Here is a 19,205-nt window from a genome sequence, read left to right as displayed (position 1 = left end):
CTGGAGCTGTGTAAGTTGAATGATTTTGGTGCTGATTTATTTTTCTCTGTATACTCTGCTATTAAATGAGTGTCAGCTTCTGTTGCTGTCCTCTAATTTGATGGAGCTGGCTCTTTTTTTTTTCAAATGTGCCTTTTACTGGTCAGGTCCCAGCAATCGGTACTGAAAAGGCTGCCTTGTTTATTCATTTATGGGGTGTGGGTGTCGCTGGCTGAGTGACACGCTATTTATTGCCATTATAATTGCGCTGATGGTGAACTGCCTTCTTGAACCACTGGAGGGAGACCTACAATGCTGTTCAGAATGAAGTTCAAGGAATTTGACCCAGTGACACTGAAGGGATGGTAATATATTCCGAGATAGTAGGAACTGCAGATGTTGGAGAATTCGAGGCAACAAGGTGCAGAGCTGGATGAACACAGCAGGCCAAGCAGCATCATAGGAGCAAAAAGCAAAAAGGGTCTAGGCCCGAAACGTCAGCCTTTTTGCTCCTATGATGCTGCTTGGCTTGCTGTGTTCATCCAGCTCTGCACCTTGTTGTCTCGTAATATATTCCGAGTCAGGTTGTGGACTGGCTCCTGACTTGTACTTCGTGGATGGGTTTTGGGAAGTCAGGAGGTGAGTTCCTCGCTGCAGGATTTCTTGCCTCTGACCTGATCCTTCAGTTGCAGTATTTATGTGACTGTGAGTTGTTTTGGAACAGTTTGCGTGATAATGAGTCATGACTGTCTGCAAAAGATAGTGCAGCTGCCTTTATTGTTTGCTGATAGAGAAACATTCCAGATTATTAAGCTAGCTCAGTTATTGGTTATTGAACAAGAAATGAGATAAATACGACAGAAAGGCCAACAATGAACTAGTTTACCAAGAACTGAGTCTTGGTAAGGGATGGTGGCCAGCTCGTGTGAGTGTGCGGTGATTCATCAGTTCTCCAGTGTTATTGTTAATGTGTGAGCCATGACCTTCTGAATCATGACAAGGTCCACATTCACTGCTTTGTGCACTTTCTCCATGACCCCTGCATCTAACGCTGTCGAAACTGTTTCTTCAGAATGTCCAGCGCTTTTTGCATCCACAGTTCCTTTGGGTCAACACAGATCTCCAAACCCCCTGTTGTCTTGAAGCTGAGCAGAGAACAGAGAGGTTATAATGTGACAGGAGGTCAGTTTAACACATGGTAAAATCTCCACTGTGAACCGGAATTAGCTACTCTGGGGTCTCCACCATTGAACACCAATTTCCTAAGCATTCCTGCAAAGTACTATTGGGAGTGTTTGTTGTGGACAGTATAGAAATAGCTTCACTTTCAGTTTAAAAGCATAGTGGGAGATTTATTCTGTATCTAATCCCAAGCTGTACCCATCCACAGAGTGTTTGATGGGGACAGTGTAGAAGAAACTTTACTCTGTATCTAATCCCGTGCTGACCCCCCCACAAGTCTGCAGATTAGAACAGTAAACAGTGCAGTCTGACCACAGTCTAGTACTTGTTCGTTATTCATTCACAGGATGTGGCTAGGCCAGCATTTGTTGCCCATCCCTAATTGCCCAGAGGGCAGTTGAGTCAACCATATTGCTGTGGGTCTGGAGTCACATAGGCCAGACAAGGTAAGGATGGCAGTTTCCTTCCCTGAAGGACATTAGTGGTGCAGTTTTTGTACTCCAACTCACTTGCTATAAAAGCCAACATTCCATTCGCCTTCACAATTAATGATTGTGACTGATCCAACTGTACCCTCATTCCACTTTCCTCCCTGAACCCTTGAAGGTCTCATCGATCAGTACTCTCTGACCTGTATGTGAATGCTCAGTGATTCATGTCATTTACATTATGCCTCAGGAGCCACCTAATCCTGCAGTGCACTGTGCTGACTGTATACTGTTGACCAATGCCTGGGCTATCACTTTTGGCACTTTGGCAAGCCCCATCACAGTTTCACATTCTTGAATGGTGTGTTCAGACCCCTGAAATCCTGAAGATCAGTATCATTTTCACCTTAGCGAATTGTTTGAGCAGGTTGATACCTGTGATTGAGAGTCTGTGTGAACAAATATGGTTTGCTAGCTTGTTCAGTACATTTCCCATTTGTTCAGGGCCCACAACATGAGCCCAGTGTTCATCATATCCTGCTACCAACAACTTACAGGACACCAGGGGGTGAGCAGTCTGGCATTGCTTTGGAGCTGTCAGTGTGTCCTTCTTCAGGTGTAAGAGCGCTCTGAATCTCTGTGGATAAAGAATATTTCCGATATTAAAAGTGGTGGAGGATTGTTGGGAGCAGTTACTTTAGTTGATTGTAAGCAAATGACTTCTAATGAAACAGCACTGGCTCTGAACTTCCAAAATCCTTTACACACTTTGTGATATATCAATCATTGCGTCAATCAGTGTAGGGCTGGGGTGAGGTCATTCATTGTGTCTGCCATTAGTTCAACTTGTCCTTGCAATCTGCAAGTCAGAAAATTCAAACAGATTACAGGATTTTTGACTGTGAAGGAGAAAATGATCAGAGGACTGGTCATGTAGTTGGAATAGTGTGAAATGGAGTCCGGTCTGGAAAAATGAGGAATATATTTGGGGTGCATGAACCAGGTTACAATACAGATCCATGAGACAATCACAAATTCACATGAACATTTGCCCCTATTAGAAGAGGCCGCAAATATGACAGTCAGTTGCACTGGTCCGGTATAAAGCACCAGCTAGATCACAGATGGAGCTCTGAGTGCAATTCTGGGTACTGCAACACAATTTAGAGCTACATTGAACAATAGATCAGATTGGGATCACAGGGAGCAACTGGGCAGCAAGGGTTAAGGGGGAATGACTGGATATGTTAGCTTTAAGAAAATGGCTGGACAGGACGGGAAATGTTTCCTTTGGGATTAGTATTATGAGAGGTGATCTGCGATTTCTTGACTTGGAAACGACAGCCTTGGTAATCCTGATGTTGATTTCAGCGTCAAGAGGCAGGTTCTGGTCATTGGGGATTGAAGCTGTCAATGACCATTGGCGTAATGTATAAAATTGAGGGGCAGAGAAGGAAGGAACTTTTTCCCCCTTGGTGGAGGGATCAATGACTGGGGTGGGGGGCATAGATTTCAGAGAAGGGGCAGGAGGTTAAGAGGAGTTGCAAGGAGGAATGTTTTTCACCAGAGGGTAATGCGAATCTGGAACTCTCTGCCTATAGAGGCGGTAGAGACAGATACCCTCGCAACATTTAAAATATATTTACAAGCACACTTGTGATTCTCAGGCATACGAGACTATGGGCTAAAGTGCTGGAAAATGGGATTAGAATAGTTCGGAGGTTTTGACCGATGCAGACTTATAGACTGAATGACCTTTTCCTGTGCCATAGACTTCTATGACTGATATCAGTACTGATGGAAGCTGGAGACTGTACATCCCCTTAGTCTTCCTGGCACTGATTATCAGTCTAAATGCTTTACAGACCCAAGTGACCTCGAGTATGGGGTGCCACAGTGGCATCACTGGCAAACACAATTTCTGTACTGGGATATAATACACTTTCGTCTTGGTGCAGAGTCCTGCTAAGTTGTACAGCCTGCTATCAGCTCTGGCACAGCGATAGAAGCTGTTGGTTGAGTATTTGACTACATACAATAGCAGCATTGAGCAAAATACAACAGGGAGTCAGTTCTGGGAGCCAATTCCCACCTGAAACTCAGAAATCTCCGTTGTTGCTCTGTTTTTGATGGAACAGACACCCAGAGTCCTGATAGTAAGGGTAACATCAAAGACTTTGTGGAGACATCGTACATGTATCTTGTTAGATTGAAGGATTGAGAAAGAAATGGGAAAGAGAAAGAACTGAAATGAAACCAGGTACTGAAAGAGAAATAGAGACGAAAAGAAGACAAGAAAGAAGAGAAGAATCAAAAATGAAACAGTTCTAAATCTGTCAACAACTATTGTGCACACTCAGAGAAAACTGTTGAAAATACTGTAGTGTGAAAGTCCAACCGCTCACATGTAACAATCCTACTTGTAATTCAAAAGGTGTTTACATTCCTAATCATCAGATACCAGGTTTCTTAAAAATAGGGCCGGCACGGTGGCTCAATGGTTAGCACTGCTGCTTCACAGCGCCAGGGACCCGGGTTCAATTAGAACCTTGGGCAACTGTCTGTGTGGAGTTTGCACATTCTCCCCGTGTCTGTATGGGTTTCCTCCGGGTGCTCTGGTTTTCTCTCACGGTCCAAAGATGTGCAGGTTAGGTGGATTGGCTGTGCTAAATTGCCCGTAGTGTCCAGGGATGTGTAGGTTAGATGGATTAGCCATTGGAAATGCAGGTTACAAGGATGGGATGGGGTGGGGTGGGTATCATGGGGGGCTGAGTCTGGGTGGGATAGTCTTCAGAGGGTCACAGCAGACTTGTTGGACTGAATGGCCTGCTTCCATACTGTATCGATGGATATGCTGATGGATTTATATCTAAAATAATATTTGATATGTTAGATGCTGATTCGCCACAAATGAGCTAAATTGTTACACTTCCATTCACTTATAAACAAGGAACAAGAGTAGGCCATTCGGCCCTTCAAGCCTGCTCCACATATAAGATCGTGGCTGATCTGATTTTAACCTCAACTCTATATTCCTGCGCTAGTAGGAACTGCTGATGCTGGAGAATCTGAGATAACAAGGTGTAAGGCTGGATGAACACAGCAGGCCAAGCAGCATCAGAGGAGCATGAAAGCTGACATTTCGGCTCTGGACCCTTCTTCAGAAATGGAAGAATCTTCTGAAGGGTCCAGACCCGAAACGTCAGCTTTCTTGCTCCTCTGATGTTGCTTGGCCAGCTGTGTTCATCCAGCTCTACACCTTGTTATCTCTATATTCCCGCGTATCCCCAATAATGTTTCAGCCCATTTTTAAACAAAACTATACACCTCCACTTTAAAAATATTTAAATTGAATCATCACTGGCCACAAGACATCTTTACACTGGACAGGAACAGGAACCCCAGCTGATCTCACCTCCCATTCCCACCCCCACCCTCAACCCAAATATCACTGGACAGTGATCAGAAGCTTCAGCCCTGGCTGATTTCCTCTGTCTAATGCAGGGATCACTGGACAGTGATCAGGAGCAGGAAACTGGCCAATGTCCTCTTTCTCTAACCCAGGACTCACTGGCTCGGTATCTAGTTTTGACCTCAACTCTACATTCCTGCATACCCCCCAATAATCTTTCATCCCCTTAGTAATCAGGAATCCAGCTTTCTTGACAATGATCAAGAGTGGGGCTGTTCTTACTGTCCATCAAGCTCAATCTCTCACCAGGAAAGATATTTGCTCATTCGATAGGGGCAAAAAAGAGACAGGAAAAGAAATACTAACACACATAGGAATGTTGAGATTGGCCTGAGCTGGACTTGTGTGTTAAGTGTCCTTGTTTGCTATGATTGATCTGTACTACTCACAAAACAAAGCTTTTCACTGTACTTATCTACATGTGACTGCCATAAATCAAATTAAATCAAATCAAATCGAGGTGGGGAAGACATTTGCTCCAGTATTGTCATTTCCAAGTTTTACTGGTTTTTCCTTTTGACCTCAAAGTGCAGACTGGAGGAAAACTCCGCAAAAACAATCTCTTTTAAAAAACAAAGCCATTCCCTGACTATCAAATCCTGTGACATTTACCTGCAGCATGACTGATCCGGACTATGTCCAGGAGAAGGAGTCCAACAAGAAGGTAATCTTTCATAGCTCAGCCTGTGAATAGCAGCAGTGAACGAGGCAGTGCAGAGCAGTGTTCTGGGGCTAGCTCCACTCAGCCGTGACTGGAACAGGAATGTGTGATCCTGCTCCTAATGACAACTGGAAAACTTTCAAATCAGGCTACAATGCAGGAGAGATTTACATTCCAGCAATGATTATACCGAGTGCCAGTCTTACTAAAATCGCTGAATGAGAAGCAGTGAGATGTGGAGCTGCCAGATGGGGGTTTGAAGTACAATGTGACTATGCTGGAGTTTGTACTGAGCAGTTTATCCTTAGACCTAAGTGTATCTGGACCCTGCAAATCTAAACTCCAAACACGTAGCCAGATTAGTCACCAAGGATAATACTGGCACCGGACTGTGGGGTAGAGAGAAACTCTGAAACAACAATGCCCATGTCTTCAGAATATATAAGCAATACCAACCATACCTCATTAGATAATTGGAACTAATAGGAACTGCCGATGCTGGAGAATCCGAGATAACAAGGTGTAGAGTTGGATGAACACAGCAGGTCAGGCAGCATCAGAGGCAGTTGAAGGGTCCAGACCCGAAACGTCAGCTTTCCTGCTCCTCTGATGCTGCCTGACCTGCTGTGTTCATCCAGCTGTACACCTTGTTACCATTAGATAATTGCTTTCTGTGGCAGAGAATTCAACAGGTTCGTCACTGTCTGGGTGATGAAATTTCTCTTCATCTCAGTCTTAAGTGGCCTACCCCGTATCCTTAAACTGTGACCCCCTCCCCCCACCCCAGTTCTGCTGGGTGTCCCATTGCCTCTATGTTCCATTGCCTCTGCTGACTATACATCTGAGGAAGATCCCATGTAGGAACGGCCCCTTCTTGCAGATTTGGGTGCCCAATGTCTCAGCTCAATATATTTGTGAAATAAACTTATATTTCTAGAGGGTAAAGGTGTTGAGGGCATGGGGAGAGAACAAGAGTAAGGTGTGGAGATAGAGTATCGGCCATGTTAATGATCAATGGTAGAGTGGGATTTGGTGGTCTGAATGGCCTTACTTGCTTCTGTCTCCTCTGTTTCTACAAACATTGGTGGTGATGTGGCAAGAATCTGAGAACATCTCAAAAAGTCTCCTGATGTTTCTGACTTGTACTTCGTAACACCAATGTCCATGAAATGGTGAAGCTGTGTTGCAATCCACATCAACACTGAGATTTCATCGTCTCGTGAGCTGATGTTTGCAGTGGGTAATTAGGACGCATGTTAATGACAATGAGCCACTTGGCTGGGTTTCAGGTGCCATGTCACCCTGCCCTGTGAAAACATGTCTGGAACTGGTCCCTGCTCAAAACATTATCGTCAACTAATCTCTCCCACCAAAGGACTGCAGCATTTCAACAAAGCAATGTGCCACCACCTCTTCAAGGGTGATCAGGAATGGGCAATCCAACAACCTATATACCCCAAACCTAAATCTAACTATATAGATTTGTTTCCTGCCACTCCTAACATTTTCTGAAACCCGAGGGACTATAGTTCTTTTCAACATTGTGCTGCCTGGGTAGGTGGTAGAAGCAAATACAATAGCAGCATTTAAGAGGCATTTAGATAGACAGATGAACAGGAATACAGGGATACAGACCTTATGCAGCCGGATGGGATTAGTTTAGAACAGCATCACGGTCAGCATAGACATGATGGATGGAAGTGAAATAACTCCACAGAGGCTGGTATCCTGTCATCAAGTCATCCTTTATTTACATATGAATGTCCTTGACACTGATCCAGCTCCCTCGGAGCCAGCTTTGAGTGTGAACAGAATCTTTGAAACTCCCATTTATATTTTTTTAATATAAACCTCCACACTACTGCTACTCAGCCTATTTTCCCCACAGCACCCGTGTTGTGTGTGTGTGTGTGTGTGTGTGTGTAAGTGCAGGGATTTAGTAAAAAAAACATGTGAAAAATAATTTTGTTTAACATTTACACCACCAGGAGAAACAGGCATGTGGCCAAGGAACCAGTAACAAGCGAAGTCTGGTAAGGGCAATGCTTACGTGAAAAGCAAAGTGAAGGGGCCAGGATAGGGATTTAAATCAAAATCGAGTTGAAGGGGGAAATAAAGCACTTAACCCACACAGTGCCCACCCCTCCCTAAAGGCAACATGGACCAGGTTAACAGCCCCAATCAGGGAACTCATATTCTATGAAGCCCATCTGGCTGACCTCATTACAATCACTAGACAAAGGTCTTGTTCCTATGCTGTACTGTTCTGTGTCCTATGTAAGGGAATGATGTTCGTGGTTCCGCTCATTCCTTCCCAGAGAGCTTCCTGAAAAACACGTGCAGTTCATAACACAGTTTAACTCCTATCTGACCCTCCTTCCCAATTCTCAGCCAATCAGCTTACATTGTCTTACTCCATGAATGGGCAGTGAACAATGGAAGGTGAAGGTGAAAACTGGTGGGAAATTCAAACTGGTTTCTCTTGTATAGAAAACTGAAAGTTGAAAAATGACACCCTTGTCCAAATTAAGCAGCTGAACTCGTCCTCACCCTTAACAACTTCTCCTTCAATTCCTCCCACTTCCTACAGACAAAGGGGGTGGCCATGGGTACCCGCATGGGCCCAAGCTATGCCTGCCTATTTGTAGGATACATGGAACAATTGCTTCTCCGAAGCTACACTGGCCCTATCCCCCACCTCTTCCTCCGTTATATCGATGACTGTTTCGGCGCCGCCTCATGCTTCCACGAGGAGCTCGAACAGTTCATCCACTTCACTAACACCTTCCACACCAACCTTATGTTCACCTGGACCATCTCCGATATTCTCTCTCCTTCCTGGACCTCTCTGTTTCCATCTCTGGCAACCACCTGGAGACCGATATCTATTTCAAGCCTACCGACTCCCACAGCTACCTAGAATACATCTCCTCCCACCCACCTTCCTGCAAAAATGCCATCTCCTATTCCCAAATCCTTCGCCTCCGCCGCATCTGGTCCCGAGATGAGGCATTCCACTCCCGGACATCCCAGATGTCCTCGTTTTTCAAGGACCGCAACTTCCCCTCCACAGTGGTCGAAAATGCCCTTGACCGCATCTCTCGTGTTTCCCGCAACTCATCCCTCACACCCCCTCCCCGCAATAAGAACAAAAACAGAATCCCCCTCGTCCTCACATACCACCCCACCAACGTCCGGATCCAACGCATCATCTTCTGCCACTTCCGCCACCTGCAATCTGATCCCACTACCAAGGACATTTTTCCCTCCCTACCCTTATCTGCCTTTTAGAGGGACCACTCTATCCGTGACTCCCTTGTCCGCTCCACACTCCCCACCAGCCCCATCACCTCTGGCACTTTTCCCTGCAACTGCAGGAAATGCTACACCTGCCCCTACACCTCCCCCCTCAGCTCCATCCCAGGCCCCAAGAAAACCTTCCACATTAAACAGATGTTCACCTGCACATCTGCTAATGTAGTATACTGTATCCACTGTTCCCGATGTGGCCTTCTCTACATCAGGGAAACCAAACGGAGGCTTGGAGACCGCTTTGTGGAACACCTACGCTCGGTTCGCGACAAACTACTGCACCTCCCAGTCGCGAACCACTTCAACTCTCCCTCCCACTCCTCGGACAACATATCCATCCTGGACCTCCTCCAGTGCCACAACGATGCCACCTGAAGGTTGCAGGAACAGTACCTCATATTTCACTTGGGAACCCTGCAGCCCAATGGTATCAATGTGGACTTCACAAGCTTCAAAATCTCCCCTCCCCCGACCACATCCCAAAACCAGCCCAGCTCATTCCTGCCTCCCTAACCTGTCCGTCCTTTCTTCCAGCTATCCACTCCTCCCACCTCAACCCCCACCCCCACCTCCTACCTACCAGCCTCATCCCCGCCTCCTTGCACTCACCTTTACTGGCTCCATCCCCACCTCCTTGACCTGTCCATCTCCTCTCCACCTATCTGCTCCTTTATCCATCTTCCATCTGCCTCCCCCTCTCTCTCTATTTATTTCAGAATCCCCTTCCCCTCCCCTATTTCTGAAGAAGGGTCCAGACCTGAAACGTCAGCTTTCCTGCTCCTCTGATGTTGCTTGGCCTGCTGTGTTCATCCAGCTCTACACCTTGTTATCTCTAAAGCTGAAAAATGAAGCTGTTCAGAGACAGGAAAACCAGAGACAATCTTTCTTCAGAAACACCCTTTATTTCATTGTTACATTTTCAATGGATAAAGATCAGGAGGTGGGAACTCGGTGCGGCAATGAGGGAGAGGAAGGGGAAAAGTCACAACCATTCCTAGATTACCAATGGAGTTAGAATGGGCTCTTCAGGGAGTCTGACAGAGAGCCCCTACCCCGACAGACCAACCCACCACCTTACCTATCCTTCCAACCCTAGAGACTGACCCCCAACCCCCAACGGGTCATTCACTTCACCCCCAGTGCAAACAAAGTGGGGGTTGCAGTTATGCCCACCTACCCCTTGGCCCAGTGTGGTTGAAGGAGATGGTCGAACACATCCCAGTGAGGGTGAGGACTGACTGTCTGTGCTGAGCTCCAGCCTCTGGGATGAACCTGGGATCAGCTGGACATTTGCTGGAATCTTGTCCTGCACCAGACTGGCTGTTCCCTCAGTCTCTCCCATTGGTGTCCAACCACATTTCCCCCTGTACCGTGAACGGTCTTCACTCATTTTGATGATTGGAGTAGACATGGGGAAATTTAGGTAGTTACCGCACACAGTCTTTCATTTTAATGAGCACAGAAACAGGAATATTGCAAATGATCAGAGAAACAGTTTGTGGATCCAATCTTCAAACAGATTCTCCATTCTGCCTGTTGCTCAGTGTAATATCAGTCACTTCAACACTCCACGTGTTTCCAGTGGATTGAAAGGTTTACTTTCAGTGGGTTCTTCTCTTTCAATCCCCAATTTCTTCTCCAGAAACGCCACTGCATTTTGAACCCACTTCTCACTGGCTCTCGTACAAATTCTCATCTTCCTCCTGTTTGTGAAGCTGAAAGAGTCAGATGAGATTATGATTATCAGAGAAACACAGGTACAAGCTCCAAACCTTTCATTTCCACAGACGGTGAGAAAAACACCTTGAAACACTTACATGATGGAGGGAGTGGAGCAGCCAACTGTCCTGGTGAAGCTTACGAGCCGTTTATGAGGAATGCGAGTGGTCTTAAAGTTCTCACAGCAATTGATAGTCACAGAGCCAGCTGCAATGAGGAAGAGTAGGAATGGAGATGGTGAATCCTTGAACACATTCACAGCACATTCTCACTAACAGTCTCCTCATCCTCCACGTTTTCATCTAGAAGCACTTTGAGTGCACACAACACAAACAGACCATCCAGCCCATCGATTCCCTGCTGCAGTTTCAAACCCTTCTTGCACAGAACTCACTCACCCCATCCACATATCCTGCTATTCATCTCTCCCTCATATGTATATCCAGTCTCTCTTTAAAACATCTCAATGTTATTCACTTTGACCACTCCTTCCAGTCTCAGGGTGCACTTTCTAATCACTCTCTGGGTGCAGAATGTTCTCATCAATTCCCAATGGAATCGATTAGGAATTGTTTAAATGGATCATTCTGAGTTCTGCTCTCTATCACAAGTGGAAACATCATTCCCATACCCAGTCTATCAAATCCCTTTGACATTTCCAAAACCACCATCAGGTCTCCTTTCAGACTTCTGAGTACTTGTGGAAAGTCTTGCAGCCATTTCCACATTACAAATGTAAGGTGTAGCATTTTGGTAAAGCAAGTCAGGGCAGGACATACAGTTAATGGTAAGGTCCTAGGGAGTGTTGCCGGACAAAGAGAACTTGGGGTGCAATTTCATACTTCCTTGAAAGCGGAGTTGCAGGCAGACAGGGTGGTGAAGTCGGCGTTTGGTACACTTGTCTTTATTGGTCAGTGCATTGAGTACAGGAGTTGGGAGGTTATGTTGTGGCTTACAGGACATTGGTTAGGCCAATTTTGAAATACTGCATGCAATTGTGGTCTCCGTACTCTCGGAAAGCTGTTGTTATTGTAAGGGATCAAAAACATTTGCAAGGATGTTGCCAGCGTTAGAGGTTTTGAGCTACAGGGGAGCTGAATAAGCTAGGGCTATTTTCCCTGGAATGTCAGAGGCTGAGGGGTGGCCTGGCAGAAGTTTAAAAATGAATAAGGGCATGGACAGGGTGAATATTCAAGTTCTTTTCCTCAAGATAGGGAAGCCTAAAGCTGGAGGGCATCGGTTTGAAGTGAAAGGGTAAAGATTTAAAAGGGCAATATTTTCACCCGGAGGGTGGTGTGTATATGAAATGAACTTCAAGAAGAGGTAGTGGAGGCTGGTATAATTACAATATTTAAAAGGCATCTGGATAGGTATATGAATGGGAAGTGTTTAGAGGGATATGGGCCAAATGCTGGCAAATGGGACGAGATTAATCTACAATATCTGGTTGGCATGGACAATATGGACCAAAGTGTCTGTTTCCATGCTGTATGACTGTATGACTAGAAATTGAAAATTGACAGGGATTGGACAGACGGAGCAGGACAGATTAACCAATTGAATCACTCTAGTAAAGAGCTAGTACCAGCTTGATGGGCTGAGTAGTCTCACATGCTCTCTCTCTTTCTCTCTCTCTCTCTGTTGTATTTCTATTTGGAATCATTGGCCCACAGTTGCTGAATGGACTGAGGAGGGATCATTACATTAACCCCAAAAAGTAACACAGTTGAGGGAAACCAGCAGGGGCAGTGGAACCTGTTCCTATTTTCCTCAATCTCAGGTTCTGAGCAAAGATTGGGAAGAAGGAAGCCTCTCTCTTACCTGGTGCAGCAGAAACACCGTCCTGGATCAAGCAGATTGCCAGTGCTCCCAGCACAACAGCAGCTACACACAGTGCTGTCCTCATCTTGGCCTGGCCCAACTTGCAAGTGTTCAGTGTTGAAGGGAGAGTGTGGATGAGGAGGGAGCTGTCACCTCCTGATTTATATCCTGGAGAGACTGCACCGAGTCAGCAATACAGACCCTCCCTGAAACTTTCCCCATGCCCCAGCAATGACACTGTCCCTGGAATTGGTCCTCCATGGCTGTTCTCCCTGAAATGGGAAGTTCGTGTTGTTCTCTGAATGTGATTCTTGGAGACAGGAGCATGAGCAGCTGGAACCTCTGAGGTCAGTGTTTCTCAGCAAACTGTCATCTCGATTCCCTCAGCCTGGCCCCAACTTCCCTCTCCGGGCTAGGAGAGGCAATGGGAGCACTCAAGCTTCCTGATTGACCCATTGCACCCCAAGTCCACTGTCAGAGAGGCAGCTCAGAGCAAGAAGTGAGATTAACATCAAAATATCTCACTGCAGGAGGAAAAGGCAGAGGCAGCTGCATTTCCATGACACCCTTCCCCAACTCGGGAACTCTCAAAATTCAACATGGTCTGTCGGGACTTTCTCAGCCATCGTCACTGTCAATATTGTCGGACAAGATCAGAATTCACACGACGCCAGGTTATAGTCAAACAGGTGTATTTAAAATCGCAAGCTTTCATAGCACTGCTCCTTTATCAAGTGAAGGAGCACATTCAGGATTTCACCTGATGACGGAGCAGCACAAATCAACCTGTTGGATGATTAGCTGGTGTCATGTGACTTCTGACCTTATCCACCCTAGTCCAACACTGGTCCCTCCACAATATTGTAGGAGGGAAGCAGAAACTGTGTACACAGCAAGATCCCACAAACTACAGTATAATAATCACCTAACAATCAACCATTGACAGTTGCTTTTATGAGTCAAGGCATAGATTATAAAAGCAGGCATCTAATGCTGGAGCTGTACAGGACTTTGGTTTGGCCACAGGTGGAGTACTGTGTGTAGTTCTGGTCTCTGCACACTATTGGAATTATATGATAGCACTGAAGGGGAATGCAGGCCTGGGATGCAGCGCTTGAGCTATGAAGAGAGGTTGGATTAGCTCAGGTTGTCTTCTTTGCAGAAGAGAAGGCTGGGGGAGGAGGACCTGATCTCGGTGTCTCAGATTCGGAGGGGTATGGACAGGAGGATAGAAAGCTGCTGTTTCCCTTTAGTCGAAGAGTCATTACAAAGGGTCATCATTTTCAAATGAGTGGAAGGAGGTTTAGAGAGAATTGGAGGAAACATTTCTCACCCAGAGGGCAGTGGCGGGTCGTTGAGACAGAAAGCCTCACAATCTTTAAAAAGTAGTTGGTGAGCACTTATAATGTCATAGCATTCAAGGCAATGGGCTTAACGTAGGAAAGTGGGCCTAATGCAGGTGGTCGTGTATTTTTGGCAGCACAGACCTGATGGGCTGAATGGATTCTTCTGTAGTGTATGATGCTCTGAATCAGTTTTAATGATGTGCATTAAGGGATAACTATTGCCCAGGACGTCAGGGAGAGCTGCCTTGCTCTCCTTTGTCATCAACCCAAGGGCTGTTTTCCATCCAGTCGAGAGGACAGACGAGACTCACTGGGCTACTATTTATTGTCCATCCATAACGGCCTCTGATGAAGGTGGCAGTGAGATGCCTTCTGGAATCTACAATGCCATTAGGGAGGGAATTCCAAGATTTTGACCCAGCGACAGTGAAGGAACAGCGATATGTTTCCAAGTCAGGACGGTGCGTGGATTGGAGGGCACCTTACAGGTCATGGTGTTCCCATGTACCTGCTGTCCTTGTCCTTCCAGATGGAATTGATTGCAGTTTTGGAGGGTGCTGTCTAAGGTGCTTTGGTGAATTTGTACAGTGTATCTTGTAGATAGTACACAATGCTGCTACTGAGCTTTGGGGCAGAGGGCGTGGATGTATATGGATGTGGTGCCTGAAATAACTCCACAGAGGCCAGTATCCTGTCTACATGTCGCCCTTTAATTACACATGACCTGTCCTTGACTTTAGATACTGTCTCTTCAGAGTCAGTTGTCAGAATCTCTAACATTTTTCTTTTATGGAGGATGTGTTTGCAGCCAGAAAGCGCATTAATGTGGAGAAAACCCCTGGGCCTGATCAAGTCCATCTTTGGAAGTTGTGGTCGGACAGGGAAGAAATTGCAGAGGCCCTTGCAGAGACTTTTGCTTCATCTTTAGCCACTGGTGAAGTTCTGGAAGACTCAAGGGTGGCTAATATTGTTCTACTGTTCAAGAAAGGTAGCAAAGAGAAGCTAGGGAACTACAGGCCAGTCAGCCTGACATCAGTGGTAGGTAAGTTACTGGAGAAGATACTGAGGGACAGGATCAACCATCATTTGGATAGTCAATGTCTGATTAGGGATAGTCAGCATGGATTTGTGCACAGGAAGTCATGTCTGACAACTCTTCAAAACTTTTTCGAAGAGGTAACCAAGAGGATGGATGAGGGTAGGGCAGTGGATGTTGTCTATATGGACTTTAGTAAGGCCCTTGACAAGGTCCCGCATAGCAGGCTAGTCATGAAAGTTAGGTCACATGGGATCCAGAGAAAGCTAGCTATTTGGATTCAAAATTGGCTCAATGGTAGGAAGCAGAGGGTGATGGTTGAAGGTTGTCTCTCGGACTAGAGGCCTGTGACTAGTGGTGTGCCACAGGGGTCGGTGCTGGGACCTTTGTTATTTGTTATTTACATAAATGATCTGGATGTGATTGTACAAGGCATGATTAGTAAGTTTGCGAATGATACAAAATTAGGAGGTATTGTTGATGATGAAGAAGGTTATAAATAATTACAGAGGGATTTTATTCAGATGGGGAAGTGGGCTGAGGATTGGCAAATGCAATTCAATATAGATACGTGTCGGGTGTTGCATTTTAGAAAGTCAGACCAAGGTAGGACTTATACAGTAAATGGTAAGGTCCTGAGGAGTGTTATGGAACAGGGGGACCTAGCAGTACAAGTACATTGTTCATTGGAAGCAGTGTCACAGGTGGACAGAGTGGCGAAGAAGGCATTTAGCATGCTGGCTTTCATCAGTCGAGGCATTGAGTATGGGAGCAGGGATGTTATGTTACAGTTGTCATAAGGCGTTGGTGAGGCTGCACTTGGAGTATTGTTTTGGTCACCCTGTTATAGGAAAGACATAGTTAAATTGGAAAGTGTGCAAAGAAGATTTGCAAGGATGTTGCCAGGACTAGTAGACCTGAATTATAGGGAGAGGTTGGCCAGGATAGGACGTTATTCCTTGGAACATGGGAGATTGAGGCGTGGCCTTATTGAGGTGTTTAAAATCATGAGGGGCATAGATAGGTTGAATGCATATAGTCTTTTTTCCCATGGATTGGAAATTGAAAACTAGACGGTATAGTTTAAGGTGAGAAGGGATAGATTTAAGAAGGACCTGAGGGGCAACTTCTTCACACAGAGGGTGGTGCATATATGGATTGGGCTGCCAGGGAAAGTGTTTGAGGCTGGTACAATAGCAACATTAAAAAACATTTGAATAGGTACATGGATGGGAAGGGTTTAGAGGGATATGGACCAAATGTGGACAATTGGAACTAACTGAGTGGGCACAATGGTCAGCCTGGAGCAGTTTGGGCCAAAGGGCCTATTTCTATGCTGTATTACTCTATAACTCTATGACTCTGTCAGCCAGGGCTCAGTGATTGGACCAGATTCACAGCCCCAATCAGGGAGCTCATATTCTATGATGTCCACCTGGCTGACATTGTTGCAATTACTACAGTGTCAAACAAACTGACTGCTTTATCTTGAATGGCGTCAAGCTTCTTGCGTGTTGATGCAGCTGCACCCATCCAGGTGAGTGGGGAATATTCCATTGTACGCTGATCTGTGGCTTAAAGGTGGTGAACAGGCTTCTGGGAATCAGGAACAAAATTCCCTCAAAGTTGCGTGGTTCTGTGCGCATCCACTCCAAGGCCCTGTGCACGGTGATCATCATCAGCACACTGATCACGGCATTGATTGTCAGTTCTGGAAGTCACCGCCACACACCGGCCTCAGAGGCCCATTTAGCTGGAAAGAAAGTGGGAGAGATAGCTACTCAGGAGGTGAGTTATTCGCTGGAGTATTCCAAGCCTCTGATCTGTTCTTGTAACCACTGTATTTATATGGCAAGTTCAGTTTCTGGTCAATGATAAATGCCAGGATGTTGACAAATGGTATTCAATGATGATAACACTGTTGAATGTCAAGGGGCAATAGTTACATTGTCTCCTAACGGTGATGGTCATTGCCTGGCACTTGTGTGGCATAGAAGTCACTTGCTACTTGTCAGCCCAAGCCTGGATATTATCCAGATCTTGTTGCATTTGAAAATGGACGGCATCAATATCTGAGGATTCATGATGGTGTTGAACATTATAATCATTAGCAAATATCCCCATTTCTAACCTTATGGAGGATGGAAGGTCATTGATAAAGCAGCTGAAGATGGCTGGGCCTCACACACTAACCTGAGGAACTCCTGCAGAGATGTCTTGGAGCTGAGATGACTGACCTCCAACAACCACAACAATCCTCCTGTGTGACAGGTATGACTCTAAACAACGGAGAGTTTGACCCTTATACCCATTGATTCCAGAATTGCTAGGGACTCCTTGATGCCATGCTCAGTCAAATATAGCCTTGATGTCAAGGGCTATGAATCACACCTCACCTGTGAAATTCAGCCCTTTTATCCATGTTTGAATGAAGATTGCAATGAAGTTAGTAGCACAGTGACCTTGACAGAACCCAAATGGTCAGCGATAACAAGATACAGTTTATTCCACCATAATAACTACATACAGTTAATATTGTACTGATGGGAATGTACTGTCTAATAATTACAACTGCCCAGAAATCGTCAAACTTCCCAAGACTGGCTGATGCTCCTTACATTGGCTGTTATATATCAGAGTGTGAGGAGCTTCAGCTTAGCTCTGATTAACCTTCCCCTGTCCATCACCTTAAACAACAGATTATCTTACAATCGCATGCCTCACCAGCAGTCATGTAGTGACTGAACCTGATACTATGAACTCCCTTAGCTCGACAGTGGAAAAGGCCTGAACTTATTCCATTTCAGAGGGAAAATCTAACTGCGTGTTGGAGGTAATTATTCCCAATGTGGGCAGGTTAGCAATCTTCATTCCAGCAGCAGATTCTTTTGTATAATAACTTTGAAAGTCAAGTGTGGTATTCCTGATTCTTCATTTTGCAGAATATGGTTTTCACCATGTGACTAGTACACCACACCATTCACAGGGTAACTGTGAAGGAAAGAGGACAATGGAAACTCTGATTCCAGAAATCAGGACTCAGTAATAGCCTTAATGAACAAGGGAACAGCATTGCTGAACAGTGGTCTGTTATCAGCAATCTTATTAAAATCTAAAAGCCCAGACCCATCACTGTAACAAATGCAGTAGAAGTCTGACCAATGGCTTAATTCATGACTGAATAAAACTCCACAAAGAGAGCGAAAGAAGTAAGTAATCAAAATGTGAGAACCACAAAGATTGAGCACAATCCACTCCACCTCCCTATAGCCAGAGGGTGAGGGTATGAAACTAACAAGCAGAAGATATGGTTGGAGAACCATTGGAATCATTGTGGTCATATATTGTTACGCCAAGAGATGAGGTTTTCAGGAGAAATGGGAGAGCTCTGATAATCTCAGTAGAGTACACACAGTTAGTAATTCACATAAACAGCTTTGAGTTTGGGGAGATCTACATCAAATTTCTCAACCAGTGTCAATAAAGTTCAACATCTGAGAGTGACCCATTGCCCTAGACTATCAGCATTACAAGCAAGGTCAGGGAGAGAGAGGAGAAACCCCCAGACAGACTCAACCAGTGAAGAGAAGACACTGAGGGGAGACCGTGGAAATGTGGTTAGTTCAATCACTTTGGGAGTTACAAATAAATCAGTGATGTAACTAATAATTTTCTGATGTTATAGGCTATGTCAATAGAGAACCAGAGAAAAGTGTCTGCGAGAGGGAGTGAGTGAGAAACAGCAATTTGTACAAACTTTCCTCCTGTGCGCGGTGAGAGGAAAGATCAATCCTTAACTCCATTTTACTTCTGGAGTTACTGCAAACCAGATTTACCAATTGGATTAACACTAAAGGAGACTGAGACACACCAAGCCCCAGATTGAGAGCGGAACAGACGATGGGGGAGTCTGTTTTTCTCTAGTCACCCACATCCCATGCGATGGATGTAGGGGGAGACAGATTCCATGGTTCAGGGGATGTAGGGTTGAAGAGGAGTGGGGCTTAGGGAGTTCAGGGACAACCAAAGAAGACAGTCCACTCTATGAGAGTTTCACTTTCCAAATGTCAAATAGCACAGGGAATAGCTTTTAGGTGAGAGGGGAAAAGGTTAAGGGTGATGTGGGAGGGAAGTGTTTTACACAGAGGGTGGTAGGTGCCTGGAGGTGGTGGAAGCAGATATGGTAGCAACATTTTAGCGGCATTTAGACTGACACATGACAGGCAGAAAATAGAGTGATGTGGACCAG

The 19,205-nt window shown here is 45.4% G+C and overlaps 2 protein-coding genes across 2 annotated transcripts; both read right to left on the bottom strand.

Annotated features, from left to right (window-relative positions):
• Nucleotides 1–802: 802 nt before the first annotated feature.
• LOC109913854 (C-C motif chemokine 18-like) lies at nucleotides 803–5,964 on the bottom strand. Its single transcript, XM_020513411.2, has 3 exons — nucleotides 5,674–5,964; nucleotides 2,145–2,226; nucleotides 803–1,124 (listed from the first exon to the last, which is right to left on the bottom strand). Exons 1-3 carry the CDS (start codon nucleotides 5,735–5,737, stop codon nucleotides 1,025–1,027), a joined length of 246 nt encoding a protein of 81 aa, XP_020369000.1. The 5' UTR covers nucleotides 5,738–5,964; the 3' UTR covers nucleotides 803–1,024.
• A 4,231-nt stretch (nucleotides 5,965–10,195) lies between these two features.
• Nucleotides 10,196–12,938, bottom strand: LOC109913853 (C-C motif chemokine 3-like). Its single transcript, XM_020513410.2, is given in 4 exon segments — nucleotides 10,196–10,631; nucleotides 10,634–10,749; nucleotides 10,852–10,960; nucleotides 12,575–12,938. Coding segments are annotated over 4 exon segments (396 nt in total). The 5' UTR covers nucleotides 12,660–12,938; the 3' UTR covers nucleotides 10,196–10,545.
• Between the last annotated feature and the right edge of the window lie 6,267 nt (nucleotides 12,939–19,205).

This window comes from Rhincodon typus, chromosome 15, assembly GCF_021869965.1.
Source record: "Rhincodon typus isolate 14 chromosome 15, sRhiTyp1.1, whole genome shotgun sequence".
NCBI classification, from domain to species: Eukaryota; Metazoa; Chordata; class Chondrichthyes; order Orectolobiformes; family Rhincodontidae; genus Rhincodon; species Rhincodon typus.
Note: the sequence above shows the minus strand (reverse complement) of the source record. Positions and strands in the feature narration are given on the sequence as shown.